Source organism: Schistocerca americana, chromosome 1 (assembly GCF_021461395.2).
Source record: "Schistocerca americana isolate TAMUIC-IGC-003095 chromosome 1, iqSchAmer2.1, whole genome shotgun sequence".
Classification (NCBI taxonomy): domain Eukaryota; kingdom Metazoa; phylum Arthropoda; class Insecta; order Orthoptera; family Acrididae; genus Schistocerca; species Schistocerca americana.
Window position 1 is genome coordinate 925,884,276 of NC_060119.1, and position 25,109 is coordinate 925,909,384.

Consider the following 25,109-nt stretch of genomic DNA (forward strand, 5'->3'; position numbering starts at 1 on the left):
CACGTAAGGGTCCGAAAATTCAATATAGTTCATAATATTAAGAGACACGAAGTGATGTTCTGTCAGTGGTTAAAACACTGGACTCTTATTCGGAAGAAATGGGCTCATGCGATTTAGACTTTCTGCGCTATACCCAGAAAAATTAAGGTGAAAGCTGAGGGACTTCCCTTGAAAAGGACACCCTTAATCCCCTTTCGCATTCTTCTCCGATATCAGTTTGTGTGCCGATTCTTATGATATTCTCGACTGGACGTCAGGTTTTAAATCTTTGTCGTAAAGACGGCAGTTCGGTATTATTTCAAATTTTTAAGCTGTGTGAAGAATAAAAATCTAAGTGTGATGTCTCCTGAGAGGTACAATGTAATTACACATCTGTCAGTATGCAGTACGCACTCCATGAAGGAGGATGGAACGTGATTGTCAGTGTACGAAGGTTATTTAAGTATGTCAGTGCGTTTTACCGTTGGCTGTATTAAAGCACTTAGCTATTTGCGGCAGTTTCAGTGTGGCTGGGTGGTTTTTGGTTTACTTGACGCCACAGTAAGAACGTTGATATTTGATGATGATGATCAGTTGATCGAAATGTTTATTTCATCAGCAGCCGGTCGGGGTGGTCGGGCGGTTCTAGGCGCTAAGTCTGGAAACGCCCGACCGCTACGGTCGCAGGTTCGAATCCTGCCTCGGGCATGGATGTGTGTGACGTCCTTAGGTTAGTTAGATTTAAGTAGTTCTAAGTTCTAGGGGACTGATGACCTCAGCAGTTAAGTCCTATAGTGCTCAGAGTCATTTGAACCATTTCATCAGCAGCTCTTGACATTACTGAAATAGGACTTTTTTCAGTTGCAAATAAGAAGTTGATAAGTCACATCCGCCAAAACAGGCCTGGATGGAGCTTGCAGTAAACCATCCCTGACGTAGTACACTGTAAATTCTCGAGCACAGCCGGTGACAACTTGAAAACTGGAACTAGATCATTTTCTACATTGGAAGCGTCAGAGCTCGCCTGTGTTCTAGGAGAGGGGGGGGGGGGGGGGGGGGGGAGGAGGGGAGAGGAAGACGTGGAACGTTCAAGGGCGCCCGTAAGAGTGTTCGTAGAGGAGGAGGAGGTGGTTTGTACATTTTGAACGTTTTGAAAGAGGAATGGCACACTTAAATAGTCATAAAAAATGTTTTAAAAACTTGTGTAATACTGACTTTAACATCGTTGTCTAGAAAGAAAAACACCTGTATACACCACATTTTTTTCATTTCCCTGAGAGCTAAAGGGGAGGGGGGTGTGCTTGCCCATAGGTATGAGCGCCTTTGGAGACGTTGTGTGTACAGTAATAAATGGTCAGTTCCTTCTCGCTTGGGAATGTCCCTGTCCATGTGTGTTTTTCTTTAACATCGGCTCGAAATCGGGGTTTTGTCGATGTAACAGTGGTTGTGAAAGGCTCTCTGTCAGTGTGGAACGTGGCGACAGATTCGCTCGAGGTGCACGGCGGTGCCTGGCCGAGCGTCTTCAATCAGACGGGAGTCCTGCAGCGGCAGACTGAGGACAATGGCGGAGGTGGAGCGTCCTGCGTCCAAGGACACGAGGCCGCGCCTCCCGCCGACCTCTCAGGACTCCGGCCAGCCAGCGGCGGTGCGCGCCGCTGCCAGCCACCGTCTCCACATCTCTCCTGTTCGTGCAGCAGGCGTCGCCGATCTGGTTCGCGTTTCACTCCCCACATCACCCACGTATAGCCAGCAGCAGAAGATATATTCAATTATTCGACGAAAACAACGTAACGACTGTAACAAAGAGAAATACGAGATTAGTAGTGAACATTCTGAACACGCCACAGCTTATAAGTATTTAGGGGTAATGTTAAGAGGATATATGAAATGGAACGATCGTGTAAAATCAGTATGGCGAATGGATTTGTCCAAAGAGTTGTGGGGAAATGCTATGTAACTGTGAAGGACATCGCCTGCAAGACGCTATGGTGACCGAATCTGGAGAGTTGTTCTAGAGTTTGGAGTCCTTATCAAGCAGGCGCGACAACAGACATCAGACGATTCCACAGACGCAGTGCTGGATCGTTATTTGTCGGTGTAGTCCATGCGAAAGATTAACAGAAATGTTGTTGATATTTTTAACAACAATTCTTCCCGGTTATATGGCCGTGGTCCATGGAATACTTCTATTCCTAACGTTGGACATCCTCAGAGGTATGGCTGGTCCAGGACTCAACAGGACCAGCCATACCTCTGAGGATGTCCAACGTAGTATTGGACGAAACGTTAGGAATAGAAGTATTCCATGGACCACGGCCATATAACCCGGAAGAATTATCAACAACAGTACCATCCGGTCGTGAAAGCCTTCACTGTATGATTAACAGAAATGCTCGGCGAACTTAAATGGTAATCCCTGGAAGAAAGACGACGCAGTTATCTAGGTACGTTGTATGGCAAGTTTAGGGAATCGGTGTTCGAAAAAGACTGAGCGGCCTTCATGCTACTTATCTCGAGTAGGGATCGTGACAATAAGACAAGACAGACGAAGCACGTAAGGAGTTACGTAGACAATCGTTCATGCCTCGCTCAGTACGCGAGTGGAATAGGAAAGAAAATTGATGATACTGGTACGATCTACCCTCCGCCATGCACTGCACAGTGGCTTGCGGAGTATGCGGGATGTCCCAGAATCAATGATCAATCTTCAGGGATACGACAGGATCGATCACTCATAGCAAAAAAGGCTAGTGAACATGGGCTTTAAAATGCGTACTTTAAGAGTTATGAGTGCTTCTTCATCTTCGATACTACTTAACAAATCTGTTCTACTCCAAGCTCTTTGCTTTTCATATTTTGCGAGAAATATGGACCACAACAAGAAAAATTGCCTGATAAACGTGGGCTTTAAAACGCATACCTTAAGTAATCCTAGGGTAGATGTGTTTCACAGTGTCGGCCCGAGTGGCCGAGCGGTTCTAGGCGCTACAGTCTGGAACTGAGCGACCGCTAAGGTCGCAGGTTCGAATCCTGCCTCGGGCATGGATGTGTGTCATGTCCTTAGGTTAGTTAGGTTTAAGTAGTTCAAAGTTCTAGGGGACTGATGACCTCAGAAGTTAATAGTGCTCAGAGCCGTTTTTTTGTTTCACAGTAGCGATGATGAAGAAGTGCTCACGATTCCTAAGGTACGGATTTTAGAGCCCATCATTACTGGACAGTTTTTTCTTGTTTTCGTCCATAATACCTTCTCCCAAAATACAGAAACAGAGAGCTTCCAGTAAAAGAGACTTGATTCACAGTATCGAAGATGAAGAAGTGCTCATACTTCTCGCATTTTAGAGGCTAGACTTTTTTGCTCTGCATGATCGTTTCTGTCGTGTTCCTAAAGATTGAACATTCCTACTGTATCATCCTGCATACGTAGATGTAGGTAACCAGGAACGATGTGGTCAGACGAAACGAACACAGCCGGCCACTGTGGCCGAGCGGTTCTAGGCGCTTTAGTCCGAAACCGCGCTGCTGCTACGATCGCAGGTTCGAATCCTGACTCGGGCATGGATGTGTGTGATGTCCTTAGGTTAGTTAGGTTTAAGTAGTTCTACGTCTAGGGGACTGATGACCGCAGATGTTAAGTCCCATAGTGCTTAGAGCCATTTGAACCATTTGAAACGAACTCAGTATCTATTCATGAATGTTGTCTACTGGGGAAGTCACTTGGATACACCGGCAATGCAGAAAATAGTGTAGTATCTTAACCTGCCGTCGACATGGAGATCATTAAAGACGGAGCTTGAGCGTTTTCGTGCTTTTCATACTCAGCTACAGTTTTCTGGCGCTCCTACCCGAGAAATGTCGTTGACGGTACCGACAAACGAGCCTTAAGCTTTGACAGAAGATGGAATTGCTTTGAAACAACTTATCAAATATCAATTCACTGCTTACACTACGTATGTGTCTTCTGATGCATTGTGAAAATGATACAATGATTAGGACTAAGGATTTACTCGATGTGCCATAAGTTTAGTACGTCTGCTGACTGTAATTGTGCCAGGCACTTTATTGTGAATAGCAGAGGAATCACGTAGATGTAGATGTAATGTGGTTTCATTTCCTTGTTGCAAACTGTAGGCGATAGCTTAGAAGTCACTAAGTGAATGCGAAAATATGACGTATAACTGTTTTCTTTAATCCAACTTTTCGTACTGTTGTGTTCGTATCAAGTCAGTGAATGTGCATTGAACACTTGTTTGCAGAGACGATGAACAAAAGTTGGTAATGTTTTAACAGTTCTTGACATCGAGATCATTCGAGCTAAACAGGAGAAGAATATCGAAGGAATTGAGATCATTCGAGCTAAACAGGAGAAGAATATCGAAGGAATTAGGTTGTGGTCTCGTTGGCGGATCCATCCCCTTATTGATTTGAAGTGTACTGGGGAAATACCTGATACAGGACGGTCGTATGAGGCTTACCCTGATCTATTCAAATGCAAGTACACAGTAGAGTCTCACGTAGATCGATTAAGTCATACAGCCCGAAATAGTGCCTACCCCCCCCCCTTCCCCCCCTCCCCCCATGAACTTTTGCAGTTATAAGTCTGCATAATAAGATTCACAGACGAGAGGAAAGCCGAAACACGTAATCTCTAATAGGACCACGCCTAATATAACACTTTAGAGCCCAGCTCAGTCATGGAGTTATGAGGAATTGTTAAGTGCGAAATACGAGACGAACAGATGAGTCCGGTTTATGACACCCACAGTATCTTTTTTGCGTCTACCTATTCGACATATTAAGCGACAAGATTAGTTCTCTTCCGAGGTGTAGTCATTCGCTCTCTCATCGAGTGTCCGGTTTTACTCCTTCCGAGGTCTAGTCAGTCATTCTCCCTTCGAGTAACAGCGGCTTAGCTCCGTGTTACTTTAAAAAAAAATACTTTTTATGCTGGTCATGGGAACTTAGATATCTAATCGCTTCTTCAGTTTTTGGGCTTTGTGTGAGAGAACGTCTGCTCGAAAGAAGGGCACAAGTGACTGACTAGCTGCGCTGCAGGACAGGCGAGACGGGCAGCACTCGGCACGAGACGTTAACAAAGGACGACGCCAGGACTCGTCCCCGTCCCGGACTGGCGAGATAATGACCTGCGCCCCACCCCAGCGCGGCGCAGCGCAGCGCCCCGTAGAAAGCGAGGCCACCGTCGCCGCCGCTGCGTTGGCAGTCCTGTTTGAACAAATACAGTGTCGGCCGGGCCTGTGTGCGCACACGGGGCCTCACACACACCCGCCGGACCCAAAAAAAGGAGCCCGGGTTGCTGCCGCAGTCGGGAGTGGGGGTGCGAGTCAAGGCCACCAGCGACGTGACGCGGCCGGGTGGTGGGGGCCGCGCAACACCACGCCTCCTCCCCCCTCCCCCGCCAGAACGCCACACGAGGGGGCAAAGTCCTCACGCGCTCATAGGCCTGCGACTCAGTGACGTCACGAGCGTCGGTGCCCCGCTCGGAGCGCGCTCGGCGGCACCCGTGCGCGCTCGGTTCCGTCCGTACGCCGTCGGGCCGTGCCAGCAACGCGAGGCGCGCCGACAGCCGCAGTCGTTCCCAGGCAGCGACATCGCGAACAACAGTCGAGCCGACTTGGTGTAAAAGGCGTGCGCGCGCTCTGTGTGTGTGTGTGTGTGTGGCACAGTGCTTTGCCAGTGCCGCGAGTGTGACAACTGTAAACTCGCCGCCCGTTCGCGGACGTCGACGTTCCGGTAAGTGAGATGACCGGCCACGCAAGCCGGGCCGCGGTCGCAGTGCGTCTGTTGCAGCGTTTCGCGAGTCGCGTGTGATACCGGCGGAATCCCCACAGGAGAGTGTACTTTGTGCCCGTAAATGTGCTGCGTCGCCACTGCTCTACCCCGTCTGGGATTTGACGGTGGAGCGAGTGCGGATAATAGTAGTGCGACAGTGCCGACAGTGTGTGTGCGAGTGTGCGCGAGTGTTGTGAGTGCGCGATCATGAGCACGACGCTGGGCGTGCAGCAGTGGTTCCCGCCGCCGGCGGATCCCGCGGCCGAGCTCAGCCGGCACGCGGAGGAGTTCGGTTTCCAGTTCGTGGCGGACAGTGAGGACGTGAAGGAGGAGCCCGAGCCGGAGCCCGAGCACGACCTGGTCGTGGCCGAGCAGGACCACGACCTCGACAGCGACGCGGAGGGCGAGGCGGCGGCCGCGCGCTACGGGGGTGTGATAACAGTGCGCGGCAGCGGCTGCGCGGGCGGCTCCGAGGACGAGAAGCTGCTGCGCCTGCTCGGCGGAGACAGCGCGGACGAGGACGACGACGTCGACGACGCGGACGACGACCCGGAGGAGCGGCCGGGCGCGAGCGCGTGCTCGGTGGTGCTGGACCCGCTGCCGCGGGGCGTGCTGCGCTCGCTCAGCTGCGAGGGCCGCGTGAGCGCGACGCGCGCCCAGACCGAGGTGAGCGGCCTGCTGCGCGAGCTCGTGGAGGCGGTGGCCGAGCCGCCGCCGCCGCCGCCGCCCGCTGCCGCCTGCGCGCTCTTCGCCGCCGCTTGCGCCACCGCCCCCCACGGCCGCAAGGCCCGCAAACGCCGCCGCCGGAGGTCCGCCTCCGCCGCCTCCACGTCTTCGTCCGGGGCGTCTTCCTCGCACGGCCGCGAGCGGCGGCGCCAGCGCAAGCGGGAGAGGCGGAGCGCGTTGTACGCCGCCGCCAGGACGACGGAGGGCGGCGCCGACGACAGGCGCGAACCCAGCCCGACACCCACCCCGCGTGTCAACCCAATTTTTGTGTGGATCAAGCAGGACGATACTCGCATTGTGGAAGTGTTGTGTGAAGATTACGACAAGCGCAATCGCATTAGGATTACTAAGACGGCGCACGGGTGGCGGGCGATACCTCACACCGAGAGGTTAGCGTCGGCCCTCAGTCCCCCTGCAGTGCAGAAACAATCTCTCCCTGCCGGCAAAACACAGTCGCCGCCGCTGTCGAGGACTCATAGCAGTAGCAGTGGTAGTAGTAGTTCGGGGAGCGGCCGCAGGGAGGCGTCGCGGAGCTCTACCGAGTCGCGGCTGTCGCCGGTAGGTGGCAGTGCGCGCATCCCGACTGTGGCGCCAGCCGTGGCGAGTGTCGCTACTCGCGAAGAGCGGATCGATATCTCGCAGAGGATCGAGGACGAAGACGCCGAGTCCGGCGCGGAAACCAAAGAGGGGAGGCTGGAGGACGAAGACGAAGGGGCACACGAGGAAGAAGAGGACGAAACGGGTACCCATCTCCCAGAATACGACTGCGAGGAAGAGATGGAGTACGAGGAGGACGTCGCAGAAAGTGACGCCGGCATCGAGGGAGGTGACACGTGTTGCGAAATGGAGGAACCGGAAGACGATCACGAGATGGCTTCGTTGAAGGCGGAAGATGCGGACGAGTTTTGTGATCCCGAATGCTACCAAGAAATGCATCAGGAAGAAGAAACTCACGGAGGCGAAGAAGAGGAGGAGGAGGAAGAAGAAGTGCAGCATTTGGACGAGGGCGAAATAGTGGAGGGTTGTGAAGAAGAAGGCGAGCTTTGCCAAGAAGAAGAGGAGGAGGAGGAAGAGGAAGAAGTTTTGCCCACTGATCTCAGCCTGCCCAAACTCCGAAAGCGAGAAGAAGACGAAATGGAGTGCAAGCCGAGGAGGTTGATGCTGTCCCGGTCGCCGCCCATCACGATACCCAAATACTCGCCGTCGTGCGGGGCCGGTGTACAGCAAGTGGAGAAGCAGTATCAGGAGGCGCAACCGGCCCACCAGCAACCTCCTCGGTCCGCGGCCAAGTCAGCATTCCTAGAGTCGCTGCTGTCGAGGAAGGTGTCCGCAGTGGTACCTACTGAGGCGAAACCGACGACGGAGCGCACCTCCCCCGCGACCGGAGGCGGCGCGGGAGCCATCGACCTCGGCACGCGGGTAGCGGCCGCCGGCAGCCCCACCGTGAGCTGCTCCTCCGACGAGAAGGCGGAGCGCGAGCGGGACGACCTGACGCTGCGCGCGCTGCTGGCCGGCGGCTCGCACCAGCAGCCCGTGCAGCACCCCATGGCGGCGCCGCCGCCACCGCCGCCACCCGCGCAGCAACACCACCACCACCAACAGCACCACCGGCACCAGGCGGCCCCAGTGGCACCGCCGCCCACGCTGCCCGCCGTCACCGCGGAACAGAGCGGCCGGTCGCGGCTGCTGGAGCTGCTGACGGCAGAGGAGCCGGTGGCGCAGCTGCGCAGACTGGAGCGCGACTTTCCGGACCCTCTGGTCGTGCCGCGGGACAGGCTGCCCGCGCTGCTCGCCGCGCCCGCCGCGGAAGCGCCGAGGCTGCTGGCGTCCAGGCCCGACCTGCGGCTGCCGGCGGCACTGTCGAGTCCGGCGCTGGTGCACGACCCGGACTTGCTGGTGGTGCCGCTGCGCCAGCTGTACGCCACCCTGCAGCAGCAGCAGCACGCCAAGGACGCGCCCGCCGCCTCCGCCCACGCGCCGGTGCCGGACTTCGCCACGCTGGCCGCCTTCGCCGAGTGGCAGCAGCGCCAGCAGGTGGCGGCCGCGGAGGCGGCGACGGCGGCGTCGATCACGCAGGTCATGTGGCTGCCCTACCTCACGCAACTGGAGGCGGCGTCCGCTCTCTGCGGCAACTACGCCGAGTTCGTCGCCGCGGTCAACGCCGTCTTCCCTCCCGCCGGCTTCGGTGGCGGCGCCGCGGCCGTTCCTCCGCCTCCGCCGTACCTGCTGTCACCCACCGCCGGCGTCGATTACAAGGCGCAGCTGGAAGCCATCGCCGCCAGCTTCTGGCAACAACAGCAGCACGTGGCACCGACGAAATCGAAGGCGCCGTCGGCGGCGAAGCGTTCGCCGCGCGCCAGCCCGCTGTCGCGGCCGCAGCGCCACCACGCCGCCCCCGCTCCGCAGGCACCGCCCCCTCCGCCCCCGCCTGCGCAGCCCGCCGCGGCGGCCAACAGGCCCCCGTCGGTGACGTGCAAGTCGCTTCTCAACCTGCTCAGCAGCAGCGGGGGGCAGCGGCGGCCGGAGCCCGTGGCGCTCAAGGTTCCCCAGCCCCCGGGGGCGGGACCCATCGACCTGTCGGCGACGCCCAAGCTGAAAGTGAAGCAGCCGCAGCACCTGGTGGACCCACTGCACACGCCGCGCCTCCTCAAGGAGCCGCCCCCAGAGTGCGCGCCCATTGTCAGCTCGACGGCCGTCAGCCCCGGGCCGCCTCCCACCCCCGACAAGGTGTCCGGCGCGCAGAACCTCTGGCACCCACTTTTCGGAAGGTCAGTATCCGCAAAGCGCTGCGCTCTCCTCTCCCAGTCCTATATAGGGGTGAAACGTCATCGTAACTGTCACTCATCAACCTCGCCACACCAAAAGCGCAAAAATAACAATAAATTTCCATTATTTATTCGTATCATTTTCTTTTCATCCCTATTTACTTTCCTTCATAGGGGACGACAGTCATATAATTTATTTTAAAATAAATTTCCGCCATTTGACTGTTAATTGTTCATTTATTGTACTCAACCATTATTTCGGCTAAATATTTCTCTCCTGTCTCTGACGTGTCATACGACAATTGGTCTTTAAGCCGAGTAAGATGTAATTTAGACATGTGAAAAACAGGTTACAGGTATTTTAACATTTCAAAATGCACACGAGAATGGCTACAAAGACGAAATCATGATTGTGTACAATAAATGAACAATTAACATTCAAATAGTGGAAATTTCTTTCGAAATAAATAAAAGGTCCCATTCAGCCTGTGAAATCCTAAAACAATCTGCCGTTCACTAATATTGGTCGTTTCCATTACTTTCATATTTCACCTCGTTTCCACCCTTTTAGCACAATGTTAATGTTTTGATTGTATGTGAGTTATGATTTATGTGATGACTTCCTCTGGTCACAAACACAGTTGCTAGGTGTATGTTACCCACGCATTATCTTTTCGTAAATAGTAAGCAATATTTGTGCTAAGTCGGGCTGAAAAATGTTACTCCCTTCTCTTCCCGACCTCCACCCCATCCCCCAAGAAAGAACTAGTGGCGTGCTAATCCAACTATTTTATTTTCTTTTTTCCCCTCAGATAATAAGTCATATTCATGCCAGAGGTGGTTGAGATTTTTCACTGCGTTTCAGAGTACTCCTAGAAAGTGCAAATTTGACACTAAAATAATTCGTTTTATATTATTTTTACAAGTCACACCCCCACCCCACCACTAAAGTTCCTAGGGGTGGTTTACTCGAACAGTAAACCAAGTATAAAGTCGCATAAGGTTACCACGTTTGGTTGAAACTGCTCTGGTTTTTCATGAGATACAATTCACGTAATACAAAGACAAGATGCCCCTAAAACTATAACCCTTCATTACATACTCTCATAGCTCGGAGAAGTGCGGTTATGTCCAGTCTGAACGATGGCACAGTACTGTAACATGTTCCTCGAAATTAACTTTAATCGTCGATATTTAAGATAAAAGCAGCTGGATAGTTGATGATAATACCTTGCAACTGGTTGAAAACTTACCTTAGCAACAAATCAAGCATCACATGACGTGTCCTCTTAATTTTTAATCAGAAAATTCGTTTAAAGTGATTGTTCAGTATGCTATACCCAGCGGATGAAATACTTCGGCAAGCCTTGTTACTTAGTATTGTGAAAGTATCAAGCTTTTACGGAATTAGCAATAGCATTGCGCATTAAAAAAGTATTTTATCTACAAAAAAAATATCTGTGAACTGATGAATATTCAGCCCCTTTCTCTTATAAGTTTGTTCAGGCGTCTTTTGTACTTGAAACAGGTGTTCTTCCATTATCCGAGTGTATCCGAGTCTAGAAAGGGCACGTAGAAAACAATAAAAAACGAAGTGTTTATTTCACCTTTTTCATGAATGGCGTCATCTCAATTGACTCTTGAACAGTTTGCACTTCATACTGCATGTTTTCGCACCAAAATATTTTATATTTGATCTTTTTTCTTATATTAGACTTCATGTCTGATGCCAGAACAAGAACGTCAGTTTGTAAGATCTCTGATAGCAAATGAACGTTCATTTGCTCCGCTATGATTGATTTAAGTCCAAACGGGCTGAAATCACTCGTGTTAGCGTTGCTCCATCAAGTTGCTGAAGGAATACTACGCCTAATAATGGTCACCACATTCCTGTAATTAAGAGGCAGAACAAACTGAAGAAAATATTCCGCTAATCTTGATAGGAAAGTCTCTTCTCCCAAGATTCTGCTTTCTTGCCACTTACATTTCGCTCATGTGTAGCTTACACACGGTCACCTGTTAGGAAATGGGGAGTAGTGAGTTCCATCGCCAGAGGCAGCACCATGAACGAAACGAAGGAGGTTCGCATCACCAATGAGTGTGGCAGTCTTTGATTTACAATCTAAATACCAGTTCATCTGCGATCCCAGACTGCATTGTTACTACGCCGTACTGACAATACACTTCTCTATTGTGAAGTCTGACTCGGGTTCAGGATGTGCTGGTTGTCAGATATAAACACGATAAGTGAAGTCAGAAGCGACAGCGGAACACAGAAAGGCACGCTGGTTGTTAGCGGAGCCGCGCTAGCGGGGAGAGAGGTTCATTGATTGGCGCGGCACGCGGCCGCCGACAGCGACATCTATCCCAAGGTCTCGCCGACCACGTGGTCGCTATGTTTGTAAACACAGCGGCTTGGCGCGTGGTGCGGCGCCTGCGAGTTGCGTCATCGCTGCGCACCGGCTGAGTGCTGACGCAGCCGCAGCCACTGCAACTCGACGCCCAGTGTACACACGCTAGCTAGCTCTCGCCCTTCTCTGCATTCTGTTCAGACAACAGCAGAAAATATTCGGTAGGCCTGATGACGAACAGACAGCTATCGTAATTGAGAAAGACTTACATGTGCTGCTGCTGCTACCGTTACACCTCATTCCTAAATGTTAGTAGATGCATACATATTTCCGCACGAATGCTCTACCATGGTAAAAGAAATTGCGTCACTGAGTAACATATCCATTAGGAACAGTTCAAACCTTCTAAAGCTGCTCAACTCAACTTTTGGTGACCTGAGCATTCCAAAGGATGGTTGTAAAAAAATCGCATGAAGTCTGCAATCTGAGTAGCACTCTTAGATTGTTTGCAGATGATACTGTCATCTGTCATTACAGGCCTGTAAAGTCATCTGTTGATCAAAACAAATTGTAAATCGATTTGGACAAGTTTTCTGTATGGTGCGAAAAGTGGTAATTTACTGTAAATAATGAGAAGTGTGACGTCATCCAGATAACTATCAAAAGGATCCGCTAAATTTCTTTTAGACATTAAATCACACACATTGAAAGGCTGTAAATTCGCCTAAATACTTACGGATTGCAATTGCTAATAACGTAAGCTGGAACGATCATATAGATAATGTTGTGAATAAAGCAACCAAAAACAACGATTTATCGGCAGAACACTAAGAAACACTGAAGACACTGCCCACACTACGCCTGTACGTCCTCTTGTGGAGTACTGCTGTGCGGTGTGGGATCCTCATCAGATAGGGTCGACGGAAGACATTGAAAAAGTTCAAAGAAGGGCAGCTCATTTCGTATTATCGCGAAATAGAGGAGAGAGCGCCACAGATATGTATGATACGTGAATCGGGGTGGAAATCAATAAAACAAAGACGTTTTTCGTTGCGACAGGATCTTTTCTTGAACTTTCAATCGCCAATTTCCTCTTCAGATTGTGAAAATAGGAAAATATTTTGTTGGGGTCCACCTACATATGAGAGCTCGCACAGAAAGATTTAAGTGCTCGTTTTTCCCGCGCACTGCTCGAGAGTGTAACGGTATAGAAATAGCTTGAAGACTGGTTCGATAAACCCTCTGCCAGGCACTTAATTGTCAGTTGCAGAGTAACCACGTAGATGTAGATGTAGATGAAATTAGTGCATGGAATGATTCGTGAGCTCCGGAGTACCCATAAACCAGCTAGCATAGTTGCTGTGTGTAGTCAGTTTAAAAATGTGATATAATATTTGATTATGTTTATTTACTTATTGGAAATTTAGAGGCTTGTTCCCTGGCATTTCAAAACAAGTCGTCTTTCGTTTGCTATCTTTTTTGTAGTTTTTTATCTGCATTATTTGACACGGAATAAATACTTTGAAAGTAATTTGAGTTTGAAATAAAAATAAAATTTTATTGTTTTTAAAAAGAATATGAGAAGATGATAGGATAGAGGAGAGATTTGTTAGTGCCATAACCGATTCTGAATGGGCGTCAATACCACCGAATGGTTTCTTCAAGCTGTTGACCGCCAGTCACAGCAAAATCGCAAAGTAGATTATAGTTAGCAGTAGAGAAATGGTATTGCAAAACCTATGCATTAACGTTAGGTATTCATCCACGTCTGAGTGCTCCCTTGCTAGATTGCCAGCACCTTACACTACATTTACTTTAGAATTCGCAATGCTTAACTGTTATTTTATTGATAATGGATATAGGATACAACGGTCGAACATTCATAAGCCACACATTTCTGCAGCCGATGCCAAGCGACGATTGATTTGATGTAAAGGGCGACGCCACAGGACAATGGGTGACTGGAAACTAGTGATTTGGAATGATGAACCATGCTATACCCTGTGGCAACCCGACGGAAGGGATTACGTTCGGTCAACACTTGGAGAACGTTACCTGCCATCTTGTGTAGCGTCAACAGTGAACTGCGGAGGAGGCGCTGTTACGGCTTGGGGGATTCTTTCGTGGTTAGAGCGTGATCCCTTTGTTGAACTTAAGAAAACTCCAGATGTGGAACGATATGAACACATTTTATAGCATTGTGGACTGCATCACATTAGGGAAATAGTTCGGAGACGATGGTTCTTTTGTATTAGCATCACACTGCACTTTTCGTAAAGCAGCATCAGTGAGGCAGAGTACTGTCGACAATAACATTCCTGAAATCGAAAGTTCTGCCCAGAGTTCCTACCTGAACCCAGCCGAACACCTTTGGTATGAGTTAGAATGTCGACTTCGCTCCAGGTCCCAACGTCCAACATTGCTATCTTCTTCAGTTTTACCTCTTGAGGAAGAATAGACTGCCATTCCTCCACTTTCAGAAACTTCATTGAACGTGTCCAGCGGCAGAGTTCATGCCGTCATAAGTCCGAAGGGTTGACACAACCTGTATTGAGGTCGACTAACAGGAATCCGCATACTTTTGATCAGATAGTGTACATAACGAGAATAGGCTAAAACAAGAGTTACGCTTTGGTCTACTGAAGAATGGAAAGAAAACTAGGTTTGAACTCCCGCGGACGATGTCATTAGAAAAAAAATAGCTCTAAGCACTATGGGACTTAACATCTGAGGTCATCAGTCCCCTAGAACTTAGAAATACATAAACCTAACTAACCTAAGGACATCACACAAATCCATGCCCGAGGCAGGATTCGAACCTGCGACCGTAGCAGCAGCGCGGTTCCGGACTGATGTGCCTAGAACCACTCGGCGACAACGGCCGGCTGATGCCGTTAGAGCCGTAGCACAATATTCCTTCTACGAGTAAGGAAATCGGCTGCGCCATTTTCAGTGCAACAATCCTTGCGTTTGCCGTAAGCAAGTTAGGGAAACTATGGAAAATCTAAATTTGGATGGCGAACCAGGGAACTGAACGGTCATCCTCCCGAACGCAGTAGAATGTTTGTCTTCGTTGGCGAAGCCCCAAGCTCATCTCTGTTTTCACCGCTTCTTCACTATCAAAGTTAAGTCCTCGAAGGTGTTCTTTAAGTTTTGCAAACATATGAAAATCGGTTGAGGTCAATTCGGCACTGTATGGACAGTGATTGTTGCTGATGTCACACACAGCACTTGTGTGCGGTTTGCATTGTCATGGTGAAGGAGACTGTGCTCCATGTGTGGACGAATTCATCGAATTCTAAATGCGATTACAGCACTGTTTCTCATCCACCGGCATAGTTACATTACACACCATTTTACACGCTACATTTCGGAGCCCTCTTGCGGCAGAGGGCTGAAAAAATGTAGAAATTATTTTAAAAGCTTTAGGAGTTTTCACAAAAAAATTCACTAGTATTGATTTTCAACACGTCCTCATAGAACCTCTCGCTCATGGCGAATAGCAACGGAACTGAAAAGTGCCTTCGATGGCCTGGGTAAAGGCAGATCTTAATTTTGTGCTGTGGAGTCATGGGTGCGTGCTGTATTTTTGTCCCATAGAAAGGAGGAAATCCCGTCGTATTTACAGTTCCAAGACATGAAGTATCCCTTAATACAATAAAGTTACTAGTTCAATTACAATGCATTTGTCAGCTTTTCAAATGTGGTTAATCTTCTATAAAGGGCTTCGAATATCTCGTAGAAAACGTCGCTAAAGAACCTTCCTGTAACACAGTTTATTTTTTAAATGTTGTAGCAGCTGACGTTAACTTCTTGCGTAATTACAGGCATAGACATACATCTGAACCGTACTACCCAATACCGTCTGACAAACTGTTGTAGGACGGATGCTGGTTAACAGATGTACGCAATCGTAAGTCACTAATATTGTGAAATCATTCGTCAGTTGCTAAAATTAATCTTCCGTTGGCTGATCTTGCTAAACCACCGGTATTACGACCTGCCGAAGTCCTCTGTCACGAACTTAGGTCTTTAGTGATTAAGTCACAAACCAGTGAAGTCGTATGAAGTAGTGACTGATCAACCCAGCCTGCAGCTATGATTCTACCCGTAATACACTATAAAAAGAGGCAATTCTGTACCAAACTATTGCAAACCTCTTGCCTAGCGGTGAAATGTAACGCTGTGGAACGAGTCTTTAGCGTGTCGAGATGATCTGCCCCTGGTATACACGCCACCTGCACAACGCTTATGTCGAGTGGGAGGCCGGTATGCCAGAACCTGTTCTCTCCGATCTGTAAATGTTCGCTACTTGTGAATTTACAAATCAAATGACACTATTAATACAAAAGAATATTGCTAATGCTTTCCGAAGCTCCTGTTGCAGATCGGACATTGAGGTAACGCGTTCTCGTTTAGTAACACCCTCACTGCTACAAATCTTAATAACTACTTCGAAGTTCAGTTTTTCGGAAACTAACACAGCTTCAGGTGCCCTGTTGCTCTGTAATAATTCCGTATTTTACTCATAGAAAATTGGTAGACCCACAATTTAGGCAAAATGCAGATCAATATTAAGCCGAAAAAGTTTCGTTCTTGTTGAACAACTTTTCTTCGTTCGTCATGTGTCTTGGGATGTGTTAATTTGAATCTTTGTGTTTCAGTATTATAGACACTACACTCAAACAAAGCTAATGTCTATTCTGTTAATATGTCATTTGAACTCTGAATAAAAGTTGAAAAAAATCATAGTCGCTTGTCATCGACTTGTTTACTATTAGGGTCAGATGCTTTTTCCTCTCCTAAAATAGTACTTCAAATGAAGTTCGATGGTATTAAATGTCACAGCATTCGCACTGCAATAGATAAACGAGGCAACTGATAGTTAGTTTACGAATATTACCAGTATTAAGCTTAACTGTTTTCATTCACGAATCCCCACACGGCCTCCGAAAAGGCAGAATCTTTACGGAACGTATTCATTCAAGAGTTCAGAAGCTGCCATTCTTTATATGATTCAGGGGTTTTCCTAATAATCAGGTGCAAAAAATGCACATCTTTGATCACAGTTTTGAGAAGCGCAGTTTCTTTTCATTGTGCACCAGAGTTGTGGAGAATCTCTCTGACGGATGAAGTTCTTTGCTTAGATCATACCGGACGATTTATCGGAAAGCTTATCGCTGGAGGGGGGGGGGGCGAGAGAGAGAAGTGCCAGAGGGGAGATAAGGCTCTCGCGGCGCAGTACATCGCTGCTAATGCACAGAGCAAACACCACTTGGAGTTGGGTGGACGGGATAATATTTGAGATCTGTAAAAGCCTAAAAACGACACGCTTCATATATCATTCGGTGAGGTGAGCACGATCTGTGATTTGTGCTGTGTTGTATTTCCACTTATGTAACCTGCTCGATGCTACCGTACGGCGCCGCCATATGTAATTCAACTTCAGCGCATAAAGGCTACCGCTGTTAGAGAAGTAAAACGTCCCACAGTCATTAAGTGTGGACTCCTCTTTACAGCGATGAATGCAACTGAAAAACTGCAGTCGTAGAAATAAGTATCACTGTGAAGAGAAACAGCTATTGGAAAAAGAATAACCATTGATGTAACAGGAATAAAAGTAAACTTTTCATACAGCTCTCTGTCGGTTTGACATTCTGGCGTAGTAAGACAGAGCAGAACATAAGCTTCGTGATGAACAACTTCAAAGAAAAAAATGTTCACTTTGGTCTGTAGTCGCACTTTTGTTTTGACGCACCTACTCGGATAAGCGAGTCTGTCGACTGAGCGCTAGGATATAGCCTGATGATGTTACTTGGAACAGTAACCCGTAATGAGAAGACAAAATAAATGTGCCACTATAGACTAAATCAAGTAAATTTTTTCGGACTGTGTTGGTCACTGTTCCAGCCGACAAATGTCGCGAATACGTAACTTCCGAGAAATTAAGGGTATTTTCTATAGATGATGCCTGTTAGTGGCAGAATGATGGACGACCTAAATCAGCGCATATTGTTGACATATGAACCGTATGACTCAATCTTGCAATGATCCTTCAATGTGAGATATAGTCTTCATCATCGTTTCATTCCATGTGAGGTGATTAATGTAATAACTTACGGAGAAGAGTGAATGCTTCCGGAGTAATAGGAAAAAATTTCTCAACGCTGGTTCAAACATCCGTTTACTAAGCAAGTCAAGTGAAACGAAAGTATCGTTTAAAGTGCGACATACGGGACTGCGAGATCAGATTGTCACCTGTATTTGGATTGTAGAGCGTGCACGACGAATGAAAGACATGCGGCCTTTGCCTACCTGTGGTAGGCACAGTTTTAGTCATTAACTTCTGAAGATGTGAGAGACTATTTCCAATAACCGTGCACAAAGTCATCAGAATAGACAAATATTCCAGAGAGAAATGATTGCATGATATTAGATGACTCATCAATATAGAAATTATCAGGAGGTACCTTTTCGTTAGCTTACTCTAAACTCTATACCCATACATTGTATTTGATAGTAAATCATTACTACGTTCGTCTGGAATAACGCAGGAAAACGAAGCGCCCTCAAATTTAAAGTAATCAGATCAGAACTTGAATCACTGTCGTTCAGATTACAAGCGCTGTAAGGAATTCTATTTTTCTATCTCTGAGAAGGTTGTCGTCAATTCCCGTAACTCTGCAGTGAAATATATTTTGTAAAAATGCTACGTTTATTATAGATACAAACAGGACGCAAGGACGTTGACACACACTATTCCCTAGGTTTTTCCCATTCTGACATAACCTAACTAAGTGAAGATGCATCACTGGAACTCATGAAAGCAAGAAGTGCTCAAATGTTGTGCAAACTATAGTTAGTCTGTTTCCACAATCCGTACTGAAGCACTGCATAAGAAACAAGCTGATGCATGTAAATGCTCTCCGTCCGTCAGTTCATGTATATGCTCAAAGACCCTCGTCTTCTGTCTCTCATAACAGTCCTCCAGAATAGATCGTACACTCACGTTATAAGAAATCGCATTCGTAGTCAAACTACAGTTTCCCCGTATCCTATCAATGACTCGAAGTCTTGTCACTTGCTTTATCAACGACTATATCTATAATAAATCATTTTTCATCATGATATTACAATAATTCAAGTAGCTCAATGGCCTGCTGGAAATCTTTCTTTTGGACGCCACCTCGGCGACTTAGTGTCCCTAACGTACTCCAGCTATTCAATCAGTGAAAGGGAACCTACAGTTTCACGTTGAATCCGAGCTACTTGTTTTTTTGTCCGACGACTCCTCACATCCTTGACAGATGAAGGCTAGTATGGCAGCGTTATTTTAAATAAAAAGTAGTGAAGCTGTTATCAACTGGAAGGCTGGTCTGAATACCGCAGTGCTTTATTAGGCATGGTTCTATTGAAAGTGGTGTACAGTTGCTTTCCCCCGACCATTGAAATGAGTTACCCAGCCAGTTACAGGAGGATCTAGAGTTTAACGTAGGTTTCGAACCACAGCGAAACTCGGCATTTTTCACATTAACGAATGTAGACGGAAGTGGTAAGTATCATAAAAAGCTTCGGACTGGCCGCGGATCCTTAGTAGTAATGAGCCACCAAGCCGCACAGATTAAATATGATAGTACGAAGGAGAAATACTCGTATGCTTGTATGTTTGTAGGCTTTTGCGACCGGAGTCAATATCCGCAAAGTTGTTGTAAAATCATTTAAAGGTTTCGACCATTATGGAAAGTGGTCTCCCTCAGCTTATGCAAGGGTAATACATTGATAAACGCCATTTGCAATACTGAGCCTAAAGATGATACATAATTTTACAACAGACGCGAACTACAACAAAGAAGAATTTTATGGTTAGTGGTATGTATTTATAGAGAATATACATGATACACCGGTATGGATCTGAGACTACTATTTGGTCAAAAGTATTCGACACCTATTGGTGGACATTAGTGGACACCATGACGGCTTAAACTCTGATGGGGACACTTTCAATTGGCAATCTGAATGCCTGCGAAGGAATGGCAGCCCATTCTTCCTCAAGAGCCGAAACTAGGAAGTCAGTGACGTTGACGCTGGGGTCTGGAGCGAAGTCGGCGTTCTATCTCACGTCAAAGATGTTCCATTGATTTCAAGTAAGGACGCTTGGTAGGCTAGTCCATTTCAGGAATGTTGCTGTCCACAATCCATTGCTTCACAGATGCTGCTTTATGACAGAATGCACTGCCATCGTCTCCGAAATGTTCCTCTACTTTGCGTAGTACATAGTGCTGTAAAATGTGCTCATATCCTTCAGCACTTCACGTTTATGTAAGTACAACAAGGGGACCACGCCCTAACCATGAAAAACACCCCATACCTTAACACCATCCTCCGTATTTCACTGTTGCCACTACCATGGTGGTAGGTCACGTCCTCCAGACATTCGGCAAACCCAAACCGTTCCGTCTAAATCCAGTTGAACACAGCGTGATTCATCACTCCATATCACTCGTATGTAGCAGTCTACTGTCCAGTGGTGTCAGTCTTTACGTCACCTGAAGCACCGCTTTGCACTGACTTCAGATATGTGTGGCTACCCGACCATTCTACCTCGTTCTTTTAAACTCTTTGAGCACAAACATTGTGCTAGCGGGTCCGGTGGTAGCACTGTAGAACTTACGAGTGACTTCTTCCGCTGATTTGGTGTGAATTTTCACAACCACACTCTGTAACGACCGACAGTTCTGTCCGTCAGTACATGAGATCTGCTTGGTCTTGGTGTAGCCGTGGTTGTTCCTTCGTGTTTTCACTTCACAAACACGTCACCGACAGCAAATCTGAGCAGCTTTAGGAGGGTTGAAATGTCTCTTACGGATTTGCTACTCATGTGACATCCAGTGGCTTGTTCTCCTTCGAAGTCACTCAACACTCCGGACCGACCCATTCTGCAGTTTCTGCTTCTCTACTGACAACACAATACTACCCGCCTCCATTTACGAGGGTCACTCCAAAAGAAATGCACACTAATTTTTTTTTAAATCCATCTTTTATTCTAAATGTTTGAACGTTTTACAGTGTGTAGATACATCCTTCAGGAACAATATTTTCATTTCTCCACATAATTTCCATCCCTCTCAACTGCCTTACGCCATCTTGGAACCAGCGCCTGTATACCCGCACGGTAAAATTCTGGACCAACCTTTTGGAGCTACTGTTTGGCAGCATGCACAAGGGAGGCATCATCTTCAAATATTGTTTCACGAGGAGAGTCTTTCAATTTCCCAAAGAGATGATAGTCACATGCGGCCAGATCAGGATTGTAAGGTGGGTGTTTCAGTGTTGTCCATCCGAGTTTGTGAGCCACTGTCAACATCCTGGGAACCCACCTGGCACAAACCTTTTTTTAACTCCAGCACTTTCAGTATTCTACAAACACTTCCTTCCCCTATCCCAACGTAGCGTGACAATTCCTTCACTGTGATGCGTCTGTCAGCAGTCACCAATTCGTTAACTCTCTGCACATTGTCTGGAGTGTGTGCAGTACGAGGTCTGCCGCTGCGAGGACAATCCTCAATATTGCCGTGCCCGCTTTCATCGCGTAACCTGCTTGCCCGCCGATTAACTGTACTGCGATCGACAGCAGCATCTCCATACACCTTTTTCAACCTCTTGTGGATGTTTCCCACTGTCTCGTTGCCACAGCACAGGAATTCTATGACAGCACGTTGCTTCTGACGAACGTCAAGTGTAGCAGCCATCTCAAAGACATGCTGTGACGGCGCCACTCACGGGAACAGGTTGAACTAAGTTTGAAAGCAAGCGGAAAGCATGAATCTACACACTGTAAAACTTTCACACATGCAGAATGAAAGCTGTATTTTTACAAAAATAGTGTGCATTTCTTTTGGAGTGACCCTCGTATATTATCCGTTTCGCCTCCCGTGTCATCTTCTGATCAATTCAGCATCACATAGGGGTGTCCGGATTTCTGATCGGATAGTATGATATACATTTTCGCAGATTTAGCTTCAAGCTGTGAACTGTATAAGGATGCCATCCGACCATAAAACGTCCGTCAAGTGACACAGCCTGATCCAGTTTGCGCCTTTATACATTTACAACCAGTGTTTGTAATGAATGCAGGTGTTTTGTTACAGTTCTCCGGCGTCCCGTCTTATTCCGTATGCGAACGGAGTCCGACAGAAGCCGTACACGTGTTATCAGGATTCTGCGGCAGCAGACAGCTTTCCGACAATGGCTCGGAATTCCAGCCACGGTTTCGCTGGAGCAGCTTCGCGCTTACGTACCGTGTTGACGGTGGCGCCGCTATCGAGTGCACCGACCATGGCACCCTCGCCGTGTTAATCCTATTTATCTGCGCTGCTGCAGGCTCCGAGTTTTCCCCTGTAATAGCATTAGCGCAGTTGGAGCTTCACGCGGATTACGTTCAGCCGGCAGGCACTGCTGCAGCGCCTGGACGCGCAGAGAAGCGAGTGCTCGTCCTTCTCCAAAGGGAAAACGACGGTAAGGAACTTTCGTGAAGTGGTGCGATGTTTCCACCGGAAAAAGCGCAGATTCAGACGGTAGAAATAATCTATTCGTATGCAGATTTATATTCGGCGAGTCAACCAACTTACATTATCAGATTAGGAGTATCCAGAGATCCAATGTAATGCGGAATTGACTACTAGATGTCAGGAGATGCGGATCTGTCAGTATAAAAGGAGGGGGGGGGGGGGGGTACTGTATTACCAGGAGGGGAGCCTACTCCCAGATAAGGCTGTGTTCTCAGTGGCACCGACAATAGACGCCGTCGCCAGAAGTCGCCCGACAACATCGGTCCACCGCTTGGTCACTGAGTGTCTGGTCACCTCCGTTAGTTTTTGGCTGGGCCAGAGAGGCTAGGCTAGAATCTATTCTATGTATGGAGTGGGTTAGACTTTAACCTCCTAGAGAGAGACGGGTACAACGACGCCTCTGTATTTGCAGAGGAGTGCTGCAATTCGGTTTGTGCTCTTAAAAGCATGTGAATGAGCTTTATCTGTTTTGAAAAGAACGTGGCGAGTACTGTGCACTCTGTGTTATATTATTATAATAACCAGATAAGTTTTATAAATATCTGTGATGAAGGAACAGTCATTCTATTACATACTTGAGATGATTTCTGGTGACCTTGAAAAGCAAGACTGGAGACACTGTTTTGTTGTATTTATTTGAAGTTGTACAGCCATACATTAATTAACCTTTAACGACTATCGTTCACCACACATGTGAAATACAAGCATAAAGTTTAGAGTAAGATGCTCTGAACACCTAAATCTCTTACAAATGGAAACACATATACCATATTCGCAAACCAGTTCACGTAAGAGAAACGCCATCTTACTAGCATAAAAACGCCGGTAAACAGTAATAATAATTTGTAGACGGCTAATCCCCATCTGCCACAAGTCAAAAAGAGATCCACTACAGGAACTATAAGCGTATGATACGCCACCGTTCTCACTTGAATAAATTATTTTTAGAGGTTACGACTTATGCCTAAAACTTCCGATAAGGATTTTATCTATTTGTGGTCCCGAAGAAACCTGCGATTTCAGTCCACAGCTTCCGAACTATATCCTTCCGAACTATATCCGGATTACGATTTTTATTATCCTAATAATGCCACAAACACACTCTTTCTTAGCCTAAACTTACCAATTTCTCAGTCTCACAGTGGTGGAAAGTCGGCTGATTTGACCGAAGGTTCAAAATGGCTCTGAGCACTATGGGACTTAACTTCTCAGGTCATCAGTCCCCTAGAACTTAGAACTACTTAAACCTAACTAACCTACGGACATCACACACATCCATGCCCGAGGCAGGATTCGAACCTGCGACCGTAGCGGTCGCGCGGTTCCAGACTGTAGCGCCTAGAACCGCTCGGCCACCCCGGCCGGCTGGACCGAAGGTAAGAAGCTGATCTGAATTTCGCCAGTTGTTGTCCGAAGTCAGTAAATTCGGGCGACGAAATCGGCTACAGTCTTACCACGCAAGTAGTGTCGTACTGATTCGAAAAAATCGGTCGTCTTCGGTCGATATCGGTCGTCGGCGAAATCCACCGATTTCGGCGCCACTGTGACCGCAGCTTAAATAATGACTGAGACCATTTCCTATGGTTGTTCGGTGATCATCGTGTATTCAAACAATAACGATCCTTTCCGCCTACTTGTGCGCAATAAGTTACATTTGTTTCTGTTCAGAGTCAACTGCCAGTCTCTACACCAAGCTTCGGTCCTCTGCTGATCTTCCTGCACTTCGCTACAATTTTGTAGTGTTGCGACTTTTTTTATATACGACATCATCGTACACGTGGAGCGTCAGATGTTTTCCTATAGCACCCTTGGGGTAGGCCCGAAGCTACTTTTACGACTACAGTAGATCTAATAAGGCAGCAAAAATTTTAATTAAAGACACTCCCATGGAAATTTCTTCAGCAAACACCTTAGCGTTACTATTGCTTCGGAGCATAGCGTTGCAGCGACTATCTTTCGTGTTCATTCAGATATCGTGTGCGAGGAAAATTCGCTCCATTCCGTCTATTTAACCGACCCCTTTGAGAGGCGGTGTAAGAGCTATTCATATCGAAATGAGATGAAGAGAAAGCATAGGACTTTGTGAAGCAATCATCCTGCTCCACCCTATTCGATGTAACTATATGATGTAGTAATAGCTGTGTTCTGGGGAAGGATTTTAAGAAAATTATTTTGCACTTAGCGACGAGACAACTTTGGTGCATCTGAAAGAAATCAGATACGTTGTGGATAGTCGTGCGTGTGCGTGCTAACGGCCTTGCCCCAGTGATAACACCGGTTCCCGTCAGATCACCGAAGTAAAGCGCAATGGAGCTTGGCGAGCACTTGGATGGATGACACTCCAGGAATGCCGGGCGCTGTTCCTAAACTCGGTGCACTCAGCCCTTGTGAGGCCAGTTTACGAGATCCTTTACTGAGATGTAGCGGCTCCGGTCACGAAAACTGACAAAACGCTACCAACACCTACAGTGTCAAGTATGCAGGACTAGCATTCCAAAGAAAATGGAGTGGTGCTGTGCTCCGCAAGCCACTATGGTATGATACAGAGAGTTTATTGTATACTAGCATGATACCTCTCCCACTTTCCATTCCATAGCACATGATGACTGGGAAGAAAGACCGCTCAGTGTACATCATTGATGTCCTTAGACGAAATATAAGCTGAGTAGATTAATATATATGTCTTTGACACTCATTGGAACTTGGACTCTTGGAACTTTTAGACTGAAGTTCATCGGGATGAATGTCTCCTTTCTTATAAAGCATTCCTTTACAGTTTGTTGATAATTACAGCGTCGCTCTCACGCGGAATAAACAAACTCTGTGTTGACGCGCACAGGTTTTCTTTTGATATGCGAATAATGGAGTGAACGTTAGGTGCAGAATATCTTGTTTCGCCCTGCAGTGGAGTGAACCGTTTATTTATCGGGCAT

General features: G+C 47.5%; 1 protein-coding gene and 1 non-coding gene across 2 annotated transcripts in view; both read left to right on the plus strand.

Moving 5' to 3' along the window:
• The first annotated feature begins 2,937 nt into the window (after positions 1 to 2,937).
• Trnas-gga lies at positions 2,938 to 3,021 on the plus strand. The gene is given in 2 exon segments: positions 2,938 to 2,977; positions 2,987 to 3,021. It is a non-coding gene; the product is annotated as a tRNA-Ser (tRNA).
• Positions 3,022 to 5,579: 2,558 nt separating this feature from the next.
• The window catches only part of LOC124615338 (bromodomain-containing protein 4), a 29,757-nt gene continuing 10,227 nt past the window's right edge, over positions 5,580 to 25,109 (plus strand). The window contains exon 1 of the mRNA XM_047143140.1: positions 5,580 to 9,260. Coding sequence (XP_046999096.1) covers positions 5,974 to 9,260 — 3,287 coding nt within the window. The 5' untranslated portion in view covers positions 5,580 to 5,973. The remainder of the gene's footprint in view (positions 9,261 to 25,109) is intronic.